Source organism: Hyaena hyaena, unplaced genomic scaffold, assembly GCF_003009895.1.
Source record: "Hyaena hyaena isolate Hyena2069 unplaced genomic scaffold, ASM300989v1 scaffold_18, whole genome shotgun sequence".
Classification (NCBI taxonomy): domain Eukaryota; kingdom Metazoa; phylum Chordata; class Mammalia; order Carnivora; family Hyaenidae; genus Hyaena; species Hyaena hyaena.
This window is the reverse complement of record NW_024080649.1, coordinates 3,425,067-3,450,278: the sequence shown is the minus strand read 5'-3', so window position 1 is coordinate 3,450,278 and position 25,212 is coordinate 3,425,067. Positions and strand designations below refer to the sequence as shown.

At 45.2% G+C, this 25,212-nt stretch overlaps 1 protein-coding gene across 3 annotated transcripts in view; it reads right to left on the bottom strand.

The window, feature by feature from the left end:
• The window catches only part of WWP2 (WW domain containing E3 ubiquitin protein ligase 2), a 156,115-nt gene that overhangs the window by 64,696 nt on the left and 66,207 nt on the right, over positions 1 to 25,212 (bottom strand). For all 3 annotated transcript variants that reach the window (XM_039222183.1, XM_039222199.1, XM_039222189.1), the window contains exons 5-6: positions 21,535 to 21,672; positions 19,619 to 19,715 (exon numbers count right to left, since the gene is read on the bottom strand). In XM_039222183.1, the coding sequence (XP_039078114.1) occupies positions 19,619 to 19,715; positions 21,535 to 21,672 (235 nt within the window). The remainder of the gene's footprint in view (positions 1 to 19,618; positions 19,716 to 21,534; positions 21,673 to 25,212) is intronic.

Genomic DNA, 25,212 nt, shown 5'->3' with positions numbered 1-25,212 from the left:
TGAGTGAGGCTGGGCCAGTTTCCAGTAAGACCACCAGCAAAAAAAACCAAGCCCTTAAAATAGAAGCACGGGGAAAAAAAACAAAAACAAAAATGGGAATTGGTGATGGGAAAAGAAACTGTTTCCACCAATGAAAGGCATCAATAAGCAAACCTGCTCCAACCTACCCCTCCTCAATTCCTCCTCCCCATTCAAATGTAGAGGGGAGGGCGGGGATAGGGAAGGGGAAAAGAAGGGGAAGTGAATAGGGAAAGGCACAATTAACAGTTAAAATGGGACCCTTCAGGCATTCCAAGGGTAATTTACGGCTCTGGTCCACACCCTACCTCCAGGCTGCCAGCCTCCAAAATGACAGGAAAGGTAAAAATAAAAGTGCTGCCAAGTCCATTCTACCTTACCGAAGGACAAATGATTTACTTGTGCCCAGCCTGGAGTACAGAGCAATCTTCCCAGCAGTGGCAGCTTTAGGAGACTAAAAGACGCATCTTACTAAAGAATGTACGATACATTTTGATCCATCTAACCTAATTACATGTTGCAGAGTGGGAAGACTAGAAGAGAATGCTCAAACACCCTCCCACACTGGAAAGAGAGCTGAAGCTCAGGGGAAGGATTCACTCCTCGTTCTACTCCGCTGGGTGCCTCAGTGGACGACTGATGGGTCCCACAGCATGAGGGTGTAGGATGCTCAGGCAGCGAGGTTGTGGGCCACCAGCCCCATAGACACAGGAGGATCTGCTCGGGCGGACCCTGAAAGGGATGTGGAGCCCCAGCTTGTATGAGTGAGCCATAAGAGCATCTCCCCCTTCTTCCTCCTGAAATTGTTTGTGTGAGTGTCCCTTGTGCCACAGCTTCAGACCAAAAAGGATTACACAGGATCCTGAGGTACCAGGGTCAGTAACACATTTGGGTGTTATTTCTAAGAGTTCTGACACAGCATATCACAAAGGCAGAAATCCAGTAGGGGTGAGGTAAGCTCCAAAAAGAGTCTGTTCCTTGCACAGTCCTCAACATACCCCGCCCGCTACTGTTGTGCCCGAATCGTGAGTCCCCTGAGACCCCTAAGGAGCCATCACCGATGCAAGTACATAAGGGTCTTTATTACAAGCTCAAGCAGGGGCTCACCCATCTACCGATGCAGTGGCAGCAAGGAGAAGCCTCGAACAATGGCGAGCAGGGTTTTTATGGGGTAAGGGATGGGGTGTTACAGTGCACACGTTGTACGTTTTGCATTATCACATAAGCACCAATCATAACTGAACAACACCCATGGTTATAGTTTTGACCATTCAGTATCCGTGAGGTGTCCGTCACTTTTGGCGGGACCCAATCATGACCTTTGAGAATCCTTTGAAAATGACCCAATTATAAGGTGAGCTCAAAGGGCCTATGTGGGGTTTAGGCAAGCGGTGAGTGATTGGCTAGTTTGTACAGAATAACTACCTGCAGTTCCCAGCCCTGACTCAGACCACAGGAATGTTACACATTTCTTTTGATTGGCTGATCCGAGGGTGGTCCTGAGGGTGGCTTCAGCTCAAATTTTTCCTGGAATCAGGGATACATGCAGCCCAAGGTTGCTCTTAATGGGGGACTTAATTTCAGGCTCTTCACTACGTTGCTCCTGAGGAAAATTCGGAGGCTTTGCTGATCTACTCGGCTGGCACACTCTTCTCTAGAAGCCTGATCCAAATCTTGGTCTAAATGGCCCTCATCTCCCAGGCTATAGTAAATTCCCTTGCATTCTCTTACAAGGCTTTCTAATTTTCCCTTCATGGCACTTGTAATTATATATTTGTGGGTGTGCGTTCGTTCAGTGTCTGTCTCCAATGGGTCCATGAGGGCAGGGACCATGTCTGTTCTGTGTACCTTTGCATAAGCAGCTCCCAGCATGTGCCCAGCCTCACAAAAGGCACATAAAAGTATTTGCTGAATGAATAAAAGAAGCAGGCTGTCAAGCTGAAAAGCACTCTTGAGCCTGTAATCTCTAGCACTGCCAATGTTCTTTGCAATCCACTCATCACCTCCTCATCTCCCGCCATCCCTTCAGAGAACGGAATCTATGCCAGGGGATGACATCCAGGTCTAGGAGATAATGGATAAGCATCAGCTACTGCCTTCCAGAAAGACTAACTCTAAGCATCATGTAAAAACGTTCTCTAATATCAGGGTCTAGAAATAAAAATGATATTTCACCAGACTCATTTTATGCCCACATACATATATACTAAAATAGTGAGACAATCTCCAAACCCAACCAAATTCTACATGGCGTGGGTTTTTATGAGTCCTAGCCATAGTTTTCTTTTTTTTTTTTTTTTTATGTTTATTTTTATTTTTCAGAGAGAGTGATTGACAGAGTGAGAGCAGGGGACGGGGGCAGAGAGAGAGGGAGACAGAATCCGAAGCAGGCTCTCCAGGCTCTGAGCCAGCTGTCAGCACAGAGCCTGATGCGGGACTCGAACCCATGAACCATGAGATCATGACCTGAGCTGAAGTCAGACGATTAACCGACTGAGCCACTCAGGTGCCCCATGACTCCTAGCTATAGTTTTTAAGCACACTCCAACAGGAAATGACTAGGCAAGTGAGTGACAGGAGAATTAAGAGAAATATCTGCTGTGGCAGGCAGAATTTCTAAAATGACCTGCTCCCAAAAGATACCCCACTCTAATGCCTAAAACCAGGGAATGCAACAAAACTTCACACCCTTGATAATGTTATGTGATATGGCAGGTGACCTTAAGCAAGGGAGATCATACAAGCAGGCCTTATCGCCTAAAAGAAGCATCATTTCTGGCAAGTGCCAGAAGTGGGGAGCAAAACAGAACCTCAGAGCGATTCAAAGCTCAAAGAAGATTTGACACACACCTGGCTGGCTTGAACACAGGATTGGGGAGCACCTGCAGGAGAAGGAACACAGGTGGCCTTACAGACCTGAGAAAGGCCCCAGTTTTATAGCTAGTAAGGAAACAAGGACCTCAGTCCCACACCCACAAGTAACTGAAGTCTAGCGATGACCTGAAAGAGCTTTGAAGCAAATACTTCCTTAGACTTTCTGGATAAGGATGAAGCCAGGCCAAGGAGGCTACGTGGCTCGGTCAGTTGAGTGTCTGACTCTTGATCTTGGCTCAAGTCACTATCTCATGTTTTGTGGGTGAGCCCACATTGGGCTCTGGGATGACAGCAAGAAGCCTGCTTGGGATTCTCTCTCTCCCTCTCCGTGCCCCTCCCCCATTTGTGTTCTCTCTCCCTATCTCAAAAATATACATTAAAAGGGGCACCTGGGTGGCTTAGTCGGTTAAGCGTCCGACTTTCGCTTAGGTCATGATCTTGCGGTTCATGGGTTCGAGCCCCGCGTCGGGCTCTGTGCTGACTGCCAGCTCAGAGCCTGGAGCCTGTTTCAGAGTCTGTGACTCCCTCTCTCTCTGACCCTCCCCTGCTCATGCTGTCTCTCTCTCTCTGCTAGAAATAAATAAAATATTAAAAAATATATATATATACATTAAAAAAAAAAACCTTACCAAAAAAAAAAAAAAAAAAAAGAATGCAGTGGCTCAGCTGGTTAAGTGCCCAACCTCAGCTCAGGTCATGATCTCACATGGTCCATGGGTTTGAGCTTCGCATCAGGATCTGTGCTGACAGCTCAGAGCCTCGAGCCTACTTCAGATTCTGTGTCTTCTCTCTCTCTGCCCCTTCCCCACTCATGCTGTGTGTTTCTATGTCAAAAATTAATAATAAACATTAAAAAACATTTTTTTTAATAAAAAAAGAATGCATCCTGGCCAACACCTTGACTTTGACCTTGATTTTGTCCTTGTGGGACCCTGAGGAGACAATCCAGCCAGCTACCCTGTGCTGTTACAGAAGTGTGAGCTAACAAATGTTACTGTTTTAAGCCCTATATTTGTGGTGATTTATTACACAGCAACAGAAAATCAATACATCCTCTCAAACAAATAAATGTCAATTTCCACAGAAGATGATACAAATTTTCAAAGATATGGCTAAGTAACAGCCTTGATCCAAATTCTTGCTGGTCGCCCTATTTCACTCTGATTTCAGAAGGCCTTAGGCAGGTATGGCTTAGCTCTATGCAATCAGGGCTTATCTCCGGGAACAGCATTTCTGTGATGCAATGTCCTTTATGAGACACACATTCCTAAGATTCAACAATCACTTGGGAATTTGAACAAACTATATATGAGTGAAGTATTACTGTTCTTAGTGGGTAAGTAAGACTCTCTTCTGGTAGAATCCAGGTACAAGGACTTTATAGATTCTTTTTCCAAAAAAGACATGGTTATGTGTCAAGCTATGTCTGATTCCAATGTTAATCTTAAAAGTTGCAAGGGTGGTGCCTGGGTGGCTCAGTCAGTTGAGCATCTGACTTCAACTCAGGTCATGATCTCACGGTTCGTGGGTTTGAGCCCTGTGTCAGGGTCTGTGCTGACAGCTAGCTCAGAGCCTGGAGCCTGTCTATGGATTCTGTGTCTCCCCCTCTCTCTCTGACCCTCCCTTGCTCATGCTGTCTCTATCTCTCTCTCAAAAATAATAAAACATTTAAAAAGAAAAAGAAAAAGAAAAGTTGCAAGGATTTGGAAAGAATAGTCCATGCATAGGGTTCAATACAGAAATATTAGCCATGAAGGAAAAACCAGAGGACACAGGAGAGACTGAGTAACAGTGGAAACCCACCACGCTCTTGGCGGTTAGGCTAAGCCTTGGAAAGCACAAGGCAGTCCCCTGATAAAAAGTCTCCCCGACACCCTGGGCCCCTGAAATCATCACTTCTCAGGAGTTGTGGCGCCAAGGAATGTAAACTAGTAGCAAGACCCACCCCGAAGTTTTGGCAAATAAAGAGCAAGAACACAAGACTCTTTCAATCCAACAAATATTTATTGAGCTGCCACTACATGCAGCAAGGCACTATTCTAGGCTCTGCTAGGGACAAGGATGAATAATGCACGCATGCCTTTAGCATAATGCCTGGCTGAGAATCTGGCACTACTCCCCCTGCACCCTCTGCCCCGCCAAAAAGAAGTAAGTGGAAGAAGTAACTCCTCAGTAGTCTGCAATTCATTCTTTTCTAAGTGTAAAGCAAAACTGAATGATGTGAATCAAAATAAAACTTTCTTAAACCATTTTTTAAAGGTAAAATTAAAAAGAAAATAAAGGAACAACAAACCAACCTGGTCTTACTCCCCCCTTCTCCTTCACAAAATTATAATTATTTGTACTACATCCTATTCGATGTTTTCACTTAACTCACTTTTCTCTTTTAATTTTTGTCATTTTAGGGGCTCCTGGGTGGTTCAATCGGTTAAACATCTGATTTCAGCTCACGTCATGATCTAGCAGCTTTTAACTTCAAGCCCCATGTTGGGTTCTGTGCTGACAGCTCGAAGCCTGGAACCTGCTTCAGATTCGGTCTGTCTGTCTCTGTCTCTCTCTCCCCTCCCCCCACAACTCGCACATGCGCACAAGCGCGCACTCTTTCTCTCGCTCTCTCTGTCTCAAAAATAAATAAACATTCAAAAATCATAGTTAATTTGTCATTAGAACTTAAACCTTCAGGGACTCCTGGGTGGCTCAGTCGGTTGGGCGTCCAACTTCGGCTCAGGTCATGATCTCGTGGTTCGTGGGTTTGAGCCCTGCACTGAGTTCTGTGTTGCCAGCTCTGAGCCTAGAGTCTGTTTCGGATTCTGTGTCTCCCTCTCTCTCTCTGCCCCTCCCCCACTCATGTTCTGTCTCAAACATAAATAAACTATATATAAAAAAAAAAAGAACTTAAACAAACCCTCAAAGGCCATCTGTCTACACAAAATAGATTCAACACAGAGACAGGCTAAAAAGTAAAGCCAAACAAAATCTTCACACAGGGAGCAAGTCCTTGGTCTCTTCACACCCTTCACACAGCTGGATGTAGAATTTCACACTGCAATATCAAATAATGAGCAAACCAAAGATGACTTAACTCATCAAGACAAAGAAAAGTACACCAAACACAGGTTTACTGTGGAAAGTCAGTCTAGGGACAAGAAATAAAGAAGTCAGGACAGACAGAAATGAAAAGGCAAGAGGAAGATGGAAACGACTCCAAGGACATCAAGAATCAAAGGAATATAAATGGCCTGGGACACTTTAAAGGTAGATGCTATCATCCTGGTGTTTTAAAAATCCAGCTAAATGTCATTATGAGCAACACTACCTAACATACAAGGACCAAAAAGGTTGAAACTAAATGGGCAGGAAGGGGCACCTGGGTGGCTCAAACAGTTAAAAATCTGGTTTCAACTGAGGTCATGATCTCACAGTTCGTGAGTTTGAGTCCCTCATGGGGTGAGCATGAGCCCCACTTCGAGTAAGCCTGCTTCTCTCACCCCCCACTCACTTGCACCCCCCCAACAAATAAATAAATGGGCAAGGGGAAAAATACATGCCAAGCAAATACAAAACAAAAGCAAGCTGGGACAGCTATGCTAATGTCAAACCAAATAGATTTTTTTAAATTAATTTTTACACACCAGGTGTAATTTACAGAATAAAATTCACCCTTTTTAAGGGTACATGTAAAAAGTTGTAACAAATGTATACAATCGTGTTACCACCACCACAATCAAGACACAGGGTATTTCCATGACCCCCAAAATTTCTTGGTGCCCTTTTGCAGTTAATCCCCCCCACTGATTCCTAGAAACCGCTGATTGGATTTCTATCCCTGTAATTTTGCCTTTTCCAGAATGCTATAGAAATGGATTCATATACAATGTAGCCTTTTGTGTCTGGCTTCTTGCACTTCACCTGATGCTTTTGAGTGTCATCTACCTTGTTATAGGTTGTTCCTTTTCACTGGGCAGACCAAATAAATTTTAAAAGAAAAGTACTAAAAAAGGGGAAGATCATGAGATCAGCATAAAAACTTCAATTCACCATAAGTCATATCTCAAACTCATAGTGTGGACCCAATAAAATAATCTTGAAATGCATAAAAGAGAAGTTCATAGACACGATCTAGCCCCACCTACTGCTGCCCTCATCTCCTATTTCCCCACCACTCCCTCTGCACCAGTCAGACTGGCCTCCCCACCACTCTTCCAGCTCCAACGGCCTCTGAGGAAGGCATTCCTCTGCCCCAGTGTTCTTCCTCCTGGATATTCTCATGGCCAGCCCTCTTCTTCAAATCCTTGTGGAAGGGTCACCTTCTTAACAATGCCTCCCTTGACTGCCCCATTTACTATTACATCCCACTGTTATTATAATACAGTCATATATATATGCATGTATATGTTTACATGTATATATATGTATATATATTTGCATGGATCAGATTTATTTTTTAAATTATAAAGATCAATAAAACCAGAAAAAAGGGGATCACTCTAATTTCTGCATTGTTATAGAAGCCAAGGCACAGAATGTTTCCAGAAACAACTAGTCCACGAGGTAAACCTGTAGATAGGTCAGGTGAGCCTTCATGGCTGTAATTTTGGGGGAAAGACAGAACCGGGTGCCAGAATGAAGTGAACTAATACATATAGGGAGATAAGGATGGGAGAGCCAAACAATATTGAGGCCAATATCTTCACCATATTTTTAATAAGTTATTTCTTTAAGTCTATTTATCCATCCTGAGAGAGAGAGAGAGAAACAGAGCACAAGAGTGGGACAGGGGCAGAGAGAGATGGAGAGACTGAGAATCCCTAGCAAGCTCCATGATGTCAGTGCAAAGCCCGATGCAGGGCTCAAACTCACAAACTGTGAGATCATGACCCAAGCCGAAGTCAAGAGCCAGACATTTAACCGACAGATCCACCCAGGTGCCCCTATATTTTTAATAAGTTAAGGGTACATAATAACTTTCAGGAACACTGTGACACATGAAGCATAATGCTATATAAACTCTGTATTTCAGTTTGGTAACTATTTTTCTCTAACACAAAACTTAAATATAGAATCGTTTCAATGTTTGAAAAGCATCATTCTATCAAGGCTATGGAGTATGCCATTGTAAAGACACTCACTGAACTAAACCTCAAATCTCCACTTCCATAGAGCTTGGCAATTTCAAAAGTAGTCACTGAGTGCCCAGAGAATCCTAAAGGAAAAGTCTAATCTCATCACGCCACACTCTGACACCAAATGGCTTAAGCACCCTCTCCCCGCCATCCCCATCTGTCCAAAGCATCTGCCATCAATTCTGTTCTGCTCTTTTTTTTTTTTTTAATGTTTTATTTATTTCTGAGAGAGAGATAGAGAGAGCATGAGCAGGAGAGGGTCGGAGAGAGAGGGAGACACAGAATCTGAAGACAGGCTCCAGGCTCTGAGCTAGCTGTCAGCACAGAGCCCAATGTGGGGCTCAAACCCACACACTGCGAGATCATGGCGTGAGCTGAAGTCAGACGCTTAACCGACTGAGCCACCCAGGCGCCCCTGTTCTGCTTTTTAATCACCACATACCCAAGCTGCCTAAGCTCCCATGACTAAAAAGTCATTTCTCCAAGACCCATACTCTCTGTATTTGCTTCTCTGTAAATCCTTTCCCTTTCAGCCACAATTTTCTAGAACTAAGAAATCCCAGAGTCCAGATAAGGTAAATTAAAGTAGAAATACCACTGCTGTGCCCTCATTTTGGTGACCCTTATACTGGCCCTGTAGTCCCATATCAGGAATATACTTTGTTTTGCTCTGCATCTCTTAAAAGTTGGTTTCATTCCTGCTTCTTTCAGAGTGTGACTGCCCCAGGGTCACACAGCACTACCATTCCATAGAGGCTGCTAACACCAATCTCAACCATTGTGGGGGATGCCACTATAAGGTGACAGCTTCATAAGCTCCTCCCCTCCTGCATTTCTTATTTCCATGAATAACATCACAATCTAAGCACCAAGTCCTCTCTATTCCTGTTCATCCTTCACCCTGTCTCATTAGTCAGTCAGCCAGTCCTACTCAATGAATACACCTCCTAGGTACTTCTAGGTATTTCTCTTGACTTCTCTCAATTCTGCCCACTGCCCAAGGCCAGTCATCAATTCCTTACTCACCAGTTCCTACAGCAGTCCTCTTCTTGGTCCCTGGTTCTAATCTCAACCTCCACTGTGGCAGACATCCCCAATCTCTTCTCTCCCACATGTCTCCCCACTTCTGCCTACTCGTTCAGGGGCCAGAGGACTCTCAGATGCCCTTGCAGCTAAGTTCTGGAAGTGATGCAGATTATACAAATGAGAAGTTCTTGCAGGAGACTTGGAAGCAGAAATAGAGCAGAGGCCATTTCTCTTAGGGCCCTGATGACTGGCAGAGGCTCTGACAGTCTTTATACTCAGACCACTAGTTTCCTGTGTGTGAGACAGCTGTCGGGGCAGCAACAGTTTCCTGACATCTAGGTTGCAGATGTAGGGCTGTGACCTTAATACCGAGGATGGCGAAGGTCATGCGTCTGTTCTTCCAGCCCATATAAAGACTTCTGTAAACACTTAGTTCCCCATATTGAATCCCTTTCTGCTCAAAATACCTAGAGTGGCTTCTGTTTCCTGCAATGAACCCTAACTGATACAACTTCAAATGTGTCCATTCAATACTTTCCTGAATAATGTATTACAGAAATAGCACATCGTGTCCTTGCTCAAAATTCAGTGGTTTGCTATCTCCAAAGAATAAAACTCTAAAATCTTGGGGCACCTAGGTGGCTCAGTCGGTTAAGCATCTGACTTTGGCTCAGGTCATAATTTCCCGGTTTGTGAGTTCAAGCTCCCTGAGCTCCCTGTCAGGCTCTGTGCTGACAGCTCAGAGCCTGGAGCCTGCTTTGGATTCTGGGTCTCCCTCTCTCTCTGCCCCTCTCCTACTCATATTCTGTCTGTCTTGTCTGTCTGTCTCTGAAAAATAAAAAACACTTAAAACTTATTTTTAAACAAATCCTCAGTAAATTATAAAGGCCCTTTATTAACTGGTCTCACTTCCTTACCATCTCCTAGAGCAGGGATAAGCAAACGTATAAAAAGTCAAATAGCAAATATTTTATGCTTTGCAGACCATCCAATCTCTGTCACAACTACTTAACTCTGCCACTGGAGTATAAAAGTGGCCATAACAAAGGAAACAATCCACAAAAGTAAAAGGCAACCAACGGAATGGGAAAAGATAGTTGCAAATGACATATCAAATAAAGGGTTAATATCCAGAATCTATAAGGAACTCACCAAACTCCACACCCGAAAAACAAACAACCCAGTGAAGAAATGGGCAGAAGATATGAACAGATACTTCTCCAAAGAGGACATCCAGATGGCCAACAGACACATGAAACGATGCTCAGCATCGCTCCTCATCAGGGAAATACAAATCAAAACCACACTGAGATACCACCTCACGCCAGTCAGAGTGGCTAAAATGAGCAAATCAGAGAACTCGAGATGCTGGCGAGGATGTGGAGAAATGGGCACCCTCCTACACTGTTGGTGGGAATGTAAACTGGTGCAGCCCCTCTGGAAAACAGTGTGGAGGTTCCTCAGGAAATTAACAATAGAACTCCCCTATGACCCAGCAACAGCACTGCTAGGAATTTACCCAAGGGATACAGAAATGCTGATGCATAGGAGTACATGTACCCCCAATGTTCATAGCAGCACTCTCCACAATAGCCAAAACACGGAAAGAGCCTAAGTGTCCATCAACGGACGAATGGATCAAGAAGATGTGGTTTATCTATACCATGGAATACTACATGACAATGAGAAAGAATGAAATCTGGCCATATGTAGCAACATGGATGGACCTTGAGGGTGTTATGCTGAGCGAAATAAGTCAGGCAGAGAAGGACAAACATCATATGTTTGCACGTACAGGAGGATAAGGAGGAACTTAGCGGAGGGCCATGGGGGAGAAGAAGGGGGGAAATGGTGGGGGAGAGGGAGAGAGGCAAAACATGAGAGACTCTTGAAAGATGAGAACAAACTGAGGACTGATGGGTGGGGGGGGAGGGGGGAGATGGGCATAGAGGAGGGCACTTGTGGGGATGAGCACTGGGTGTTATATGGAAACCAACTTGACAATAAACTATTTATAAAAAACTAAAATAAAATAAAAAAATAAAAGTAAAATCCTAAAAAAAAAGTGGCCATAAACAATATGTAAATGAATGAGGATAGCTGTAATTAAATAAAACATTATTTACTAAATAAACAAATAAAATATTATTTACAAAAACAGGTTATCAAGAGAATAAAGTTAAGCCACAGACTAGGAAAAAATGTTTGCAAAGGACATATCTGATAGAGAACTGTTACTCAGATTATACAAACAACTCTTAAAACACAACCATCAGAAACCACCCAGGGGTACCTGGGTAGCTCAGTCAGTTAAGCATCTGACTCTTGACTTCAACTCAGGTCATTATCTCATGATTGTGAGACTGAGCCCCACCCTGGGCTCTATGCTGGGCAATGGGCCTGCTTGGGTTTCTCTCTATATATCTCCCTCCGTCCCTCTCCTCCATGCGTGTTCACACTCTCTCTTGCTAAATAAACAAACAAACAAACAAATATTTTTAAAAACCCAACTAAAAAAATAGGCCAAAGACCTGAAGAGACAACTCACCAAAAACAAAACAAAACAAAACAAAAACAAAAAACCCACAGGTGACAAATAGGCTATGAAAAGATGCTCCATATCATGTCATCAGGAAAATACAAATTAAACCAGGAATGAGATGCTACTACAGAGTTATCACAACAGCCAAAATCTAGAAAACTGACAACACCAAACACTGGTGAGGATACAGAACAAGAGCTATCATTCATTGCTGGTGGGAACGTAAAATGGTACAGCTACAAAGGAAGACAGCCTGATAGTTTCTTATAAAACTAAATATACTTTGGGACCCCTGGATGGCTCAGTTAAGTGTCTAACTCTTGATTTCGGCTCAAGTTAATGATCTCATGGCTTCTGACTCTGAGCCCCCCATTGGGCTTCAAGCCGACAGTGAAGAGCCTTCTTGGGATTCTCTCTCTGCCCTTCCCCAGTTCGTGTGCATGCGTGCTCTCTCTCTCTCTCAAAATAGATAAATAAACTTAAAAAACAAGACAAAACAAAATAAATATCCTTTTACCATATGCTCCAGCAATCACTCTCCTTGGCATTTACCTCAAGAGCTGAAAGTATGTTCACAAAAAAACCTGCATATGGATATTTCTAGCAGCCTTACTCATGACTGTCAAAACCTGGAAGGAATCAAGCCTGTCCTTGAGTAGGTGAATGGATGAATAAATTGTGGTACATCCAATGGAATACTCTTCAGTGCTAAAAAGAAATGCACTACCAAGTCATAAGCAGACATGGAGGAAACCTAAAAGCATGTTACTTAGTGAAAGGAGCCAATCTGAGCTGCATACTTTATGATTCCAATGATATGACATTCTAGAAAAGGCAGAGTTTTTTGGAGACTATAAAAGAATCAATGGTGGGGCGCCTGGGTGGCTTAGTCGGTTAAGTGTCCGACTTCGGCTCAGGTCATGATCTCACGGTTTGTGGGTTAGAGCCCCGCGTCGGGCTCTGTTCTGACAGCTAGCTCAGAGCCTGGAGCCTGCTTCAGATTCTGTGTCTCCCTCTCTCTCTCGGCCCTTCCCCCACTCATGCTCTGTCTCTCTCTCTCAAAAATAAACAAACACTTAAAAAATTTAAAAATTAAAAACAAACATGTGCTGTGCTAGTGCGGGATGTTGAGAGTAGCGAAGACGTGGGGCGGGACGCAGGGGCATATGGGAAATCTCTATACCTTCTGCTCAATTTTGCAGTGAACCTAACAATGCGCTTAAATAAATAAATAATTAAATAAATAAATAAATAAGGCCGCTTGGGTGGCTCAGTTGGTTAAGCGTCCGGCTTCGCCTCAGGTCATGGTCTCACAGTTCGTGAGCTCAAGCTCCATGTTAGTCTCTGTGCTAACAGCTCAAAGCTTGGAGCTTGCTTTGAATTCTGTGTCTCCCTCTCTCTTTCTGCCCTTCTCCCCCTCATGCTTTGTGTGTGTGTGTGTCTCTCTCTCTCTCAAAACTAAATAAACATTAAAAATTTAAAACAAAAACGAAAATAAACAAAAAACCAGGTGGCATCCTGGATCTGGCCTGTGAACCATAGTTTGCTATAGCTATGAGCCCACATACCTTACATATGGACAGTACCAAATGACTAACATTTCCTCAGATATGCTAGGTTCTCTTTATCCTGCCTCCAGGTCTCTGCCCTGCTGCAGCCTCTTCTTGGAGGGACTTCCATCACCCTGATGTTGCAGGTCTACAAACTCCTTTCAAAGTACAGCTCAAATGCGGGGATATCTCCTACCAACCCCGCAGGGGGATTCGGGTACACCTCCTGCTACCCTCCTCTTGCATGTGAACTCACCACAGCTATGGGGTCCGTCCCCCTACCCTAATCATCGCCTATGTATCTGTCTCCGGCTAGATGCCACCATCCTTGATGACAGAGACCATGGCCTTCTATCTTTGTACCACCACAACGTAGTGCAGACATCTGCCTTACTTTGTCTTAGTTCATGGAAAGTTCCCAACCAGCCTTCTGGCACACCCCACGCCTCTCTAGGCTCACAGAGAAGAAATGTCAAATAAATACCTATATAATAAATAGATCTGAATAGATACGTGTATAATAATGTATAGTGCATAATTTTAATTACTGCAAAATTAATAAACTAATGTATAAATGAATGTAATTAATCTCCATGATTACTTTTTGACGCCTTGCTTGGACAGTGCAGTAAGGCTCCTGTCCACAGACTCAGTCCTATTCCTTATAAACCATCTACTTAGAAGAGAGCCCTTGTAAGTGGGAACTGTGTCTTAGTTATTGCTGGAGGAATAAATGAATTACACTTACTTCTTTTTTTTTAAATCTTTATTTACTTATTTTGAGAGAGAGAATGCGAGAAGGGGAGGAACAGAAAAGGGGGGGAGGGAGAGAGAGGGAGAAGGAGAGAGAGAGAGAATCCCAAGCTGGCTCTGTGCTGACAGCAGGGCTCGATCTCATGAACTGTGAGATCATGACCTGAGCCATCAAGAATCGGACTCTCAACCGACTGAGCCACCCAGGTGCCACAGACTTACTTCTCTGCTTACTCTTTTCACTTCCTTAGCAATCCTGAGGCTATGCCCAGATTATAAGTAAAAGCTGTGGGTGGGAGGCTTGAATGAAAATTGTAAAGGTGTTTGGCTGAGTTTCATGCCGACAGGGTGACATCTCTAAACAACCTCAGTTTCAAATCAAGTAGCCTTTAGTCATCTCAACTGAAGGAGAGGTTGGCAGTAGCCAGTGATGACTGAGAAAATGACCTCGTGCCCAAAGACTCAATTCTTATTCTGTCGGTCCCTCTGTCCCCATTAGCTTTGCTTCCCAACCCCCCTGGCCCCCCCAGGACTCCCAGCAGCAATCCCAGCAGACGTATACTCGCTTGAGTTTATTTTTCTTTCCTTTCTGAGCTAGGCTGTCTGCAGACACAGCTGATGAGCTATTTAGAGCTCACCAGAGACCTTGGGGCTTTGTAAGTCTCTGAGACTATAGCTCTTTTAAATCTTCAGAGGTCATTAATGCCAAGGCACGGGAGTCAATAAATTTGATATATGTTCACCAAAGCAGGACAAAAAGGCAAAGAGGGAAGGAGGGAGGATGAAAATTCTATCATAAGAGGTTCTGAAACTTTTCCATGTTAAGAGAATCACAGGGGAGCATGGTAAAACAAAGGTTCTGACCAACACTGGCCAACACTCAGCTGATGACGGGCGTAAGCAAATTTAACTCTTCCATCCCTTCACACCAAACACATATATGCACATACACTGGTGCACAATCACATATGCTCTTACACAAAACAAATATGTACACACATAATGAAGGAAAATTAACTGCTGAAGCCCCTTTACAGCTCCTTCAACAAGATCTCTTTCACAGTCTTCAGACCTGGTAATGAAAAACTTCAATCCATTCTTCCCTTTTTGTCTTCCCATTTCTCTATGTAACTGTGGCAAATCTACAAGGGGCTCCTGACTAGTTACTCAAGTCAGAAGAAATCTCAGGCTGTGCTTAGAGGAGCGGCATCGCTCACACACAGCCCTGCAGGTTTCCCCCGGGAGCTGGTCACACCTTGACGCCCTGACTTCACATAACCGCTGCATGGGGAGAAAACTCACGGGTGACAAAGCATCAGCCAAGTACAGGGGGACTCAGACATCCTGACTGTCTACTCTCCAGTCTCGAATTTCACAACCATTTCTAACTGAACAGTGACTCTGACAACAGCCGCCACTACTAGCGCAGACCCCCTCTGCCGAGTTCTTCCTCGCATGTAAGCCCCGCTGCTGGCTTCTCTGGTTCACCATTCACCCCTTCCCCAGTCCCTGAGACACTGCACTGGACCATCGGACAACAGTTTCTCTGCAGACTCCCCCTCCACTCTCTCCTCGGTCTTTCCCTCTCCACACAGACTCTCTCTCTCTGAACTTCCGGTAATGCTCATGGATTTATTTGTCTGTTTCACACACGACCTGTATGTATATCACAAAGACTGTGACCTCGGCCGTGGAAAGGAGAAGCCGTGTCGTGTGTAATGTGCGCACGGTACCAGGCACATCTCGGATCTTCAAAACCTGAAGTGACTTAGGCACGGCTCCCAAAGCCAGCCCTCGTCCCAGTGAAATAAAATAAACTCTGGGGGATCATGAAAGGGTGTGGTAGGCCCTCCCTCTGCCAGCCAGCACACGCTCTCCCAGGGGGCTCCTGGGCATACCAGGCGCTCCCCACTGCCACACCGGAATAAGGATCACTGGCCAAGGACACAGCGCAGCACGGCACACTGACAGAATCCTGGGTAAGCCACGTAATCGCCCCCACTGCAGTCAAACACCAAGCAGTGTTAGACCAGCCCTCTCAGGCCACCAAGATCAGTGCTGTTCTGACACATTAGCTGGCAGTGGCCAGCCTTCATCTGGAACCCATTCCCCCAACTCCCAAACCAAACTCTTAAGCCTAAGATTTTTAAGGGACAGGAACATGACCCACGAGGCCCATGTGGAGCACTGACTTAGAATCGCTGGCTACTGTTACAAAGATAGACTGGGCAGAAGAGAAGTAAGTGGTCATTATCGAGCCTGGAGAAATCCCAAGTTCCGAATCCGTTCTGCCTCAAGAGCAGACAATGGTTTCTCCAACCCAATACCATCGCTGTTCAGTTTTCTCAGCATGATAGAGGCAGGCTGCTTTTTATTTTTTTATTGTGAAATATACCATGTAAATAATATACTAAATATATATTTGGTTCTAAGAAGAGGAGGAAGATGAACACTCGAGGACCCACCCCCCACATTCACAGTGTTGTGAGGTTTCCAAGTTTCCTCACTTTACCCATCTCTGCCCCAACAATGATAACCATTCTACTGAATTTAGGGTTAATTACTCCCTTTCATTTTTTTTATGGCTTTACTCGCTCTTGGGGTATCCATAAAAAAACACACGTGGTTTAGTTTGACATTTTTTAAACTTTATATAAACTACATCATACTGTATCCCCTCACCCCCACCCCGTGGCCTGCTTCTCTTGTTCAACATTATGTTTCTAAGATGCCCCATATTTTTTAAATTTTTTTTTAATGTTTTATTTATTTCTGAGAGAGAGAGAGACAGCGTGAGCAGGGGAGGGTCAGAGAGAGAGGGAGACACAGAATCTGAAACAGGCTCCAGGCTCTGAGCTGGCAGTCAGCACAGAGCCCGACACAGGGCTCTAACCCACAAACTGTGAGATCATGACCTGAGCCGAAGTCAGACACTTAACCGACTGAGCCACCCAGGTGCCCCTGAGATGCCCCATATCGATGCAACTATCGTTCACTCATGTTTACTATGGGATAGTATTTCATTTTAAGACTACACAACAATTTACGATATTAATGCATTCTTTATTCAACCAGGCCCACGGGCTGCAGACTAATAAGGTGTGTCTATAAATCAAGTTATGCCACATGGGCCGCTGGTGGCAATCCCATGCTGGCTGCCATGTGGCAGACCAGATTGTAAAATAACTAGAGTTGTTTCTTTCACCCGATTATTCTTCAAGAGTGGGTTAGTCCCACTGACAGAGCTTGGAGGTCTTGCTTGGCAAGCAAATGGTCCCTTTGCGAGATGAACTTGGGTAGATGAACCTCTAAGTAAAACCCTTCCGTGGTTCTGGTTCTATCGCTTAATAAAGTAGGGAAAAGGAAAGGAAACGGCTGCCTGACACCACAATCTTCACTTTCTGGGCACGTCAGAGCATCCTTGATCATGGTGAACAGCACCCAAGTCCAAGAAAAACCTACCTGTCAGACAGCAAAGGCTAAATATTTAGTCTGGGAGGCAGCAGGGAGAAGCCATCCTTCCTGCCCCAGGAAACCAAGGACAGCAGAGGACTGTCCTTGACTCCTGAAGGTTTCATTCATCACCCTCCTACCCACAGTCCTTGATGCGGGTCACAAAGGGGGTATGACAGAGTCTCCAGAGCAAAGGAACCCCCTGCCACTACCCCTGAGCATACCCTGTATGCAAGGCCCTCACATAACATAGCCCACCTCTGTTATTTCCTACAATGACCCTGTGAGGCAGATGATATCCCCATTTTACATCTGAAAAAACTGAGGTGCTGAGAGGTTTAGTGACCCGTCCAATATCACACAGCAAGTAAATGAAAGGCCAGGATTCACTCTACATTTTCTGATTTCAAAGCCCCGCGCCCTTGTCCAGTCAACTACCCTGCTACCACATGCCTGGGCACACCTTCTTCTGAAGTGCGGCAGCAACGGGGGAAAGGAGCTCTTAGGGACAGAGAAGACACAGCCTTCAGGTGATCCTTTCACAAGTGTTTGCTATCGAATGACAGCAGGCTGCATGTGAACACGGAATAAACACTGAGAAGGCAGAGGCCTGTGAAAACTCAGAGGCCGTGTGTGGAAAACGCTCCAGGAGCTTAGCAGGCAGAGGAGGACTCCCACGCCACCTCAGCTACTTGGAAGGCACTCGGCCCACCAATAATTAACCAGCATCGAATGTCTACCATGTGTGATGGGCAAAAATGCATCCAATTTTCTGTTGGAAGTCTGCTTGCTGCCTTAAAAGACAATAATCCTCAACACTAACAGCGACAAAGAAGGGCTGCTAGAACATGTGAATTTCAAGATCTTGTAACTAGAGAAATTCAGAGAGCAATAAATAGGTCAAAAACTTAATTCCAAAGTTATTAAGAGCTGTACTCTGCCGTCCAGCCCCCAAATAAGTGACATCAGTGGCATATGACACTAACTTTCCGAGTCAGCTGAAAGACCAAGATGGCAGCTACTGGTGCCAAAGCTAAGAAGGCATCGCTCTCAGAGAGTGACGTGCTGAGGGGTTCTTCTCTGCCAGCTACTCACCACCAAAGAGATTCTGTTCTCTCTATGCTGGGTGTCCCTCAGGCCTCTGGTGACACAACATTTGCCAATTATATCACTGGTCTTTACCCTGTGATACTTGACTATTTATCCCAACTTATAACTCATCTGGCGAGTCAAAAAAAAAAAAGGGTGAATGGTCTCCAGTGTGGGAGGTAACACCTCTGCAGAGATGTGGAGAAAGGAGAACGGGGAAATGGCACCCAGGCTTCTAGTGATGCTACAGACAAAAGATCCAAACATCCGACCCTCTCTTGCTTCTGACACGCCTGGCACTGAAACTTTACAGACCCCCAAAGCCACTGCATCCAGAGAGGCTGACAGCCGTCATCAGAGGGATCGCTCAAGATGCTGTGCGTACTGGCTGTAAGCACACTGTGGCATCATTCCCAATCCCTGGGATTTGTTCCAGAAGATTTTTACTAGTTTTTTATCTACTCTCTGCAGATAATAATGATTTACAAGCTGCACTCATAAGCTTCTTTTCCTTATAATTTCCTTAAAGTGTTTGGGGGTTTTATACACTGTGATAAATAATATAAACAGTTTCCTAACTCCCTCCTCCCTATCTCTCTAATACACCTAAAACAATTTTCTTGTCTAGGAATTCAGTTGCCGAGGAAATGAGTTTTCACCATTAATACAGGTATAAGATGGTTATGCAGTAAATTAAGTCACTCTCAATATGTATAATAAGTATAATATAATTCAGACTTCCATTTCAGGAGGTCTTAATCAATAGCCCAAAGGGAATCATGATCGCCCCAAAACCAGAAATGCACAGACAGAAAATCTCATATACAAAGAACCACTGCTCTAAACATTTTCATGTACATCCTAAAAGGGTAACTATGGTCGCTGACCCTGAAACACAAAACACTAGCCAAGCTCTGTTTGACTGTTCTTCTTAACCAAATAACCAGCTTAGCCAGTCCCAATCTCTGACAAGGAACCCCTCACCGTTTTGAGAATCCTGAGTTCTGTACTCTCCTAAGCACCTCCTTAACATACTGAGTCAGGGATAAGCCCTTTGGAAATTTCCAACAGTTTCTAACATAAACTGTTCCTCGCCACCTCCCAACATGTTTTCCAATAGCTCTGAGCACCTTCCCAGCTCCTCCTTGTCCACAAGCAGGGTGGGGCGTGGGGGTGGGGGGTTGTCTTACCGAGATCTCCCACCAAAGCAGTTTGTGCTGGGAGGCTGGTGCCGGTTCTCTGGAGCCACAGCCGTCCCACTGGATTCTCTCGAAGGTGGCTGGGATCCTAGACAGGGGACCCATTCCAAGAAAAGACAGAAACAGTGAGAAGCTCAGCCCTTGTTTGTCTGAGATTGTGGCTCAGGAACAACACTCACTCCATGCATTTGGATTATCCCCCACACTTAGCAAGCCGCAGCCTCCGGCAAGAACAGGCAGAGGGACAGCCAGGTGAGATCTGACTGGGGCCCCCCCGCACAGAGGCGCTCGAACCTGGGGAACAGCTCTTCTTCTCCAAGACCTTCAAGGACATCTCAGGTGCTTACAAGCAACTTGCTTGTGCGTTAAGTAAACTTCAGCCGCACCACATGAGATGCAAAACCCACGCTGACTGTGCAAAGTGAGGGCAAGGAATTAGGGCACTGCACTGGTCCATATCGCAACCAGAAAGCTCTTAAAAAGCCAAATCAGATTCAGTTCAAATCAAATTATGGTACCATTCTGCTAAAAACCCCTCAACAGCTTTCTGCTTCTTAGGATGAGGTCGAAAATCCTCACCAAGGCCTTGGAGGCTGTGTGGTCTGAGCTGACCTGCCCTCGTGGCCTCACCAGCCACCATTTTCCTTCCTGCTCTCCACGCTCCACCTGGCCACCTCTGTTCCCACTGCAGGCCGAGCTCACTCCCACCTTGAAGCCTCTGCACAAGGGACCCCTTTACCTCTCACTCAGCTACCCCACTCCTGCACCTTCCCAAACCTCCACCTTGGCCCGCCTAAACGCTTCAGCTCCGGTACGTCTCAGCTTCCTCAAAGAAATTTTCCCTGGCCCCCAGCTGAAGTGAGATTCCCCTAAACTGTGGGAATCTCATATCACTCAGTACCTTTCTTTCATAGCTTTGGTCACAATTACAGTTACATAATTATTTCTGCATTTCTTGTTTCATGTCTAACCATCCCTGCCCCCACCAAGTAAATCACAAGCTCCTAGGAGTAGAGACCATATGAATTTTGCCCCGCCATCTGGGTAGCACCTGGTCCAAGACCGAGTACATACCAGGTGGTCAATTACAGATAGACGTGCAGAACGAACGAATAATTCATGTTTCCTTCTTGCACCAAAAGTACCCAAAGCACCACTCAGTCCAGGGAGGTTTCTCAAGTCAAGACCCATCCAATCACTGAGATCCCGCCCAACTGGCCTTGCATGAGAATTCAAATCTCACTCTCTCAAAGCTACAGAAAGCCTGTTTGGGGCCTGGAAAGTGTCATAGTTACATCACATTTAACGAGAAAAATTATGGAGAAACCCAGCCCATCTCGGACCTCAGACTTCATGAAATAATTTCCTGCTAGATCCAAAGGTGACTAATTTCAGACTAGATCAAAAGAAACAAACTGCGCTCAGTCAGGACAGAGTGGGAGATACTCCAACTTTCCTGCCTCTGTCTCTATTTTGCTAGCATGAATCCCTAAGACACACAGCCTCCTTTCTCAACCAATACCGTCTTATAAAAGACACCTTCAAGCTCCCCAGGAAGTTTAACTGTATTGGGAAGAAAAATGGGCCCAAGTAACATTTAATAAAGACACCTTAGTTTCCAGAGCTCGTGTGGGATGAAAAGATATTTTCTCTGCTCTCAAAGCAAACAACAACACACTTATAAAGACTTGACATTTATTTTGGTCCTTTATCAGAAAGCTGTCCTTAAAAAATCATGTCATAGTTTTGATCACGCGAAGAACTGCTAAGGGGAATCAAGGGTGGCTGAGTGGTACCCAAACCCAGGTACCTGGTAGAGAACCAAGCCCTGGGCACCTCCCTGTCCCCCCACCCAGCCCTGCCCCGCCCCATCCCGGCACAGGCCTGGGGAGCAGGGCGGCACTCACCGTCTGTCACGGCACTGCCATTAGGCACGCTTCCCAGATCAACAGTTGGCCCGTCCAGGAAAATTGTCAGCTCACCGCCTGAGACAACACCGCCTTTGTTCTCCGTCTGCAGGTTCAGGGTCAGCTGCGTGTTCTCCACTGTTGAACACAAAAAGCAACAGGGATGGAGTAAAGCAAATGCACCCCAAGTTAAGATTCGGTAAGTGGTAAGCCTTCATTTAACCTCCTCTGGCGTCCCTGGCAACGTTTTTCTGCATCTTCTCAGGGCATGGAAATCTGTCTCAGGGCATGGAAAGAATGGGAAGGAAGAGGCCTAATCGTCATCAGTGTTGTATTAGACGGGTGGGAAAAGGCTGTACTCTCATTTTTCTAAACATTTTGTATCACTGGGTTAGCTACCTCATTTCCCAATGACTTCTTTGTCTGCTTGTACTTGCAGGACCGTGAGAGAGGAGAGCATTAAGAACCTGCTGGCATCTGGAGGAAGGAGTCACAAGCCAGTATCCACTCTGCCCACAGAGACAGACAATGGGGGCAAGAAGAAGAGAAACAGGACAAGAGACCCCAAGGCAATGTCATTAGGAGTCCTCTCTAGAGGAAGGATTTGCGGGGGGACTTCTTCTCTTACTTGTGTTGGAAAGTATTATTTGTTTCTAATTTTCACTCCTAAGGATGTCTCGCTTTGAAAAGAGGAAAAAATGTTAAGCAATAAGTTTAATAAAGGTCAACTCAGCTCCACAATCATCCCATGGCCCTGGGTTAGTCCGTAAGGAGAAACCAGCCAAAAGGGGGATCTGCGACTGAGGTGAGAAGGCACCTCGGAGTCACCTGCCCCTGGGACACCAGGCAAAGTCAGCTCTGTGGGCGAACAAGAAGAGTCGGGGAACCACAGAAGAAAAACGGAACAAACCAGCACGAGACAGATGCCCCAAAGCCTACGTGGGCTGGAAACTAGGGCACACACGCCCCCGACCCCACCGCCACCAGGCTTGGCCACAAGGAACGGCTTCCACCCAAGCACACACGGCGGCCCCCAACCCCGCCAACAGGCTTGGCCACACAGAATGGCTTCCACCCAGTTACTGCTCAGGAGCTACGACCTCTAGCTGGGGGTCATTCTGTAATTACCAAGAGAGGAGCATTTATGAGGATTTGCAAAGGGCATGCAGCCCTGCCAGGCCTCCCCACATCTTACAAAGCCAGGCCAGGAAAGGGCCATGTTCCAACCTCCCTCCCCACCCACCCACCACGAAACCACCACTTTATTTTATCTCTGAGTTGCTATTGTATCATTATAAGCTATCTCCCTGGTTCTCTAGAACAAGGCAGGGTATGCATAAATAAGTATCTCTGTGAGTACTTTCTAGAAACAACCTCCTCCCCCAACTAAAAAAGCCTGTCCCAAATCAAACTACAGACACAGCCTTTTAAGAACTTAGGAAAAGTCTGGATCAATTCAAGGATCTACTACAATAACGTGGGAACAAGTTACCCTTTGGGTTTTCAAGTTCTCCTAAGCATCTCTCCCTTCCCATAATCTCTCTTCCCTGTAATGGATCTCTCCAAATCCCTTGGAGTCTGTTGCTATTTTCAGTCACTTTCACTCAGGGGCTTGGTGAATTCCAAATATTTATATAAAATAACACTTGTAATCTGAAAGCTAGTTCCCTCAAAAGTCTAGCACTCAGGAAAGAACTGAGGCCTTTCGAGAACCAGTACCCTTTGCCAGCCACGCAAATAAGCCACCCAGGAAGTAGAGCCTCCAGCCCTAGTCTAGCTCTTAGATGACTGTGGTTCAACCAGTGTATGGACTACAACCTCAAGAGAGTTCTCCAGCCAGATTTCCAAGCTAAGCCACTCACAAATCTAGACTCACTGAAACCAAGGGATAACAAACATTTATTAGTGTTGTTTAAAAGAAAAGTCAAGGGGTGTCTCCCTATGTATTATGCTGAGATCCAGGGCCTAAGTCCCTAGCAGGTAGTACACACACAGATTCAGGATGGGTGCCGCCAGGGAGGCTGAGCTCAAATCTCAGTTCTACCTTGCGGTATTTGTAGCAGTGTGCAAATTACTTAACATGAGCACCAGTCTCCCCATCTGTAAAACAGAAGCACCCAATGGGCTCCTAATAAGCTGTCATTTTTAGTATCTCCCTGTTGACCTTCCTGTTTCTAGGCTGAAGAGTCCCATTTCTCTTGGTCTACCTTGTTCACTGCAAAGTTGCACCTCTCTTGCCCTTTTGGGTCCTTTTCTGGGTTGCAGTGACAAACTTCAAAAAGTCTTCCAAGGTGAGCTAAGTAACCATCTCAAGGAAAAACTGTCTTCTCGTCTTGTCTCTGGGATGTTTCCTAAAGATGCCCAGCCCTTTGGGTTCAGCACACCAGCCTTGGAAATGTGCTGGGATGAGTATTCTGGAAGTATTCCCTGATTTCTTTCTTAGTGTCTCAAAGGCCATTATTTTACAAATGTCCTGTGGGCATGTCCTCCCCTCCTTTGTGGACGGATAATAATGCTCAAGAGGAAGGGAGAGGCGGCCATCTTCTTGCTAATTTCAAACTCTTGACAGTCACACTGCCATGGTCCTCTGACAGAAGCCATGGGCATAACTTGAATTTTTTGCTACATGGTCTCATCTCAAGGCTCCAACTTAGCTCTTTTCTCTAGTTTACCCACTAATCATGTCCAGTAGAATCATTATATACCTGTAGGCTCAGAAGCTACCTTGCAATGCCTTGGGATACATTCTACCTTCAAAAAAAGCCAGTGAGGAGGACAACTTTCCTCTTTAAACAAAAGTTGGGATGGGGCGCCTGTGTGGCTTAGTCGGTTAAGCGTCCGACTTTCACTTAGGTCATGTACTCGCGGTTCATGGGTTCGAGCCCCGCGTCGGGCTCTGTGCTGACTGCCAGCTCAGAGCCTGGAGCCTGTTTCAGTCTGTGATTCCCTCTCTCTCTGACCCTCCCCTGCTCACGCTCTCTCTCTCTCTCTCTCTCTCTCTCTCTCTCTCTCCTAGAAATAAATAAAACATTAAAAAAAAAATAAATAACTCATTTAAAAAAAAAAAAAAAAAGTTGGGAGACCATAATGCTCCACTATTCTATTTACCAAAAACAGAGAGACCTGTCTGTCACTGTCATAACCAAGTGATCGAATGAAGCGTTGCTAAGAGCGAGATGACCTGACACACATATTTTGTGATGTGACACAGCATGAGGTACACAATATTACTTCTTTTTAAGTAACTTTTTAAAGTTTACTTTTTATTTATTTTGAGAGCAAGATAGAGACCAAGCAGGGGAGGGGCAGAGAGAGAGAAAGACAGAATCCCAAGCAGGCTCTAAGCTGTCAGCGCAGAGCCAGAAGGAGGGGGCTCAAACTCACCAACTGTGAGATCGTGATCTGAGCTCAAGTCAGACACCTAACGTCCTGAGCCACCCAGGTACCCACAACACCACTTTTAAAGTCTTCTCGCTAAAAGCATTCAGCCTGAGTCTAATGAAGCCACTAACTCTCCTTCCGAATTATATGGGGACAGAGAAACAAATTCATGATACCAAGAGGAAGCAATCAGACAAGTTCAGAATCTGGGACATCTACATAATAAATATTCTGGCCTCTTCAAAAAGACAATGTCATTAAATACACTGCTTTTTTCTAAAAGGATGGGCCAAAGGG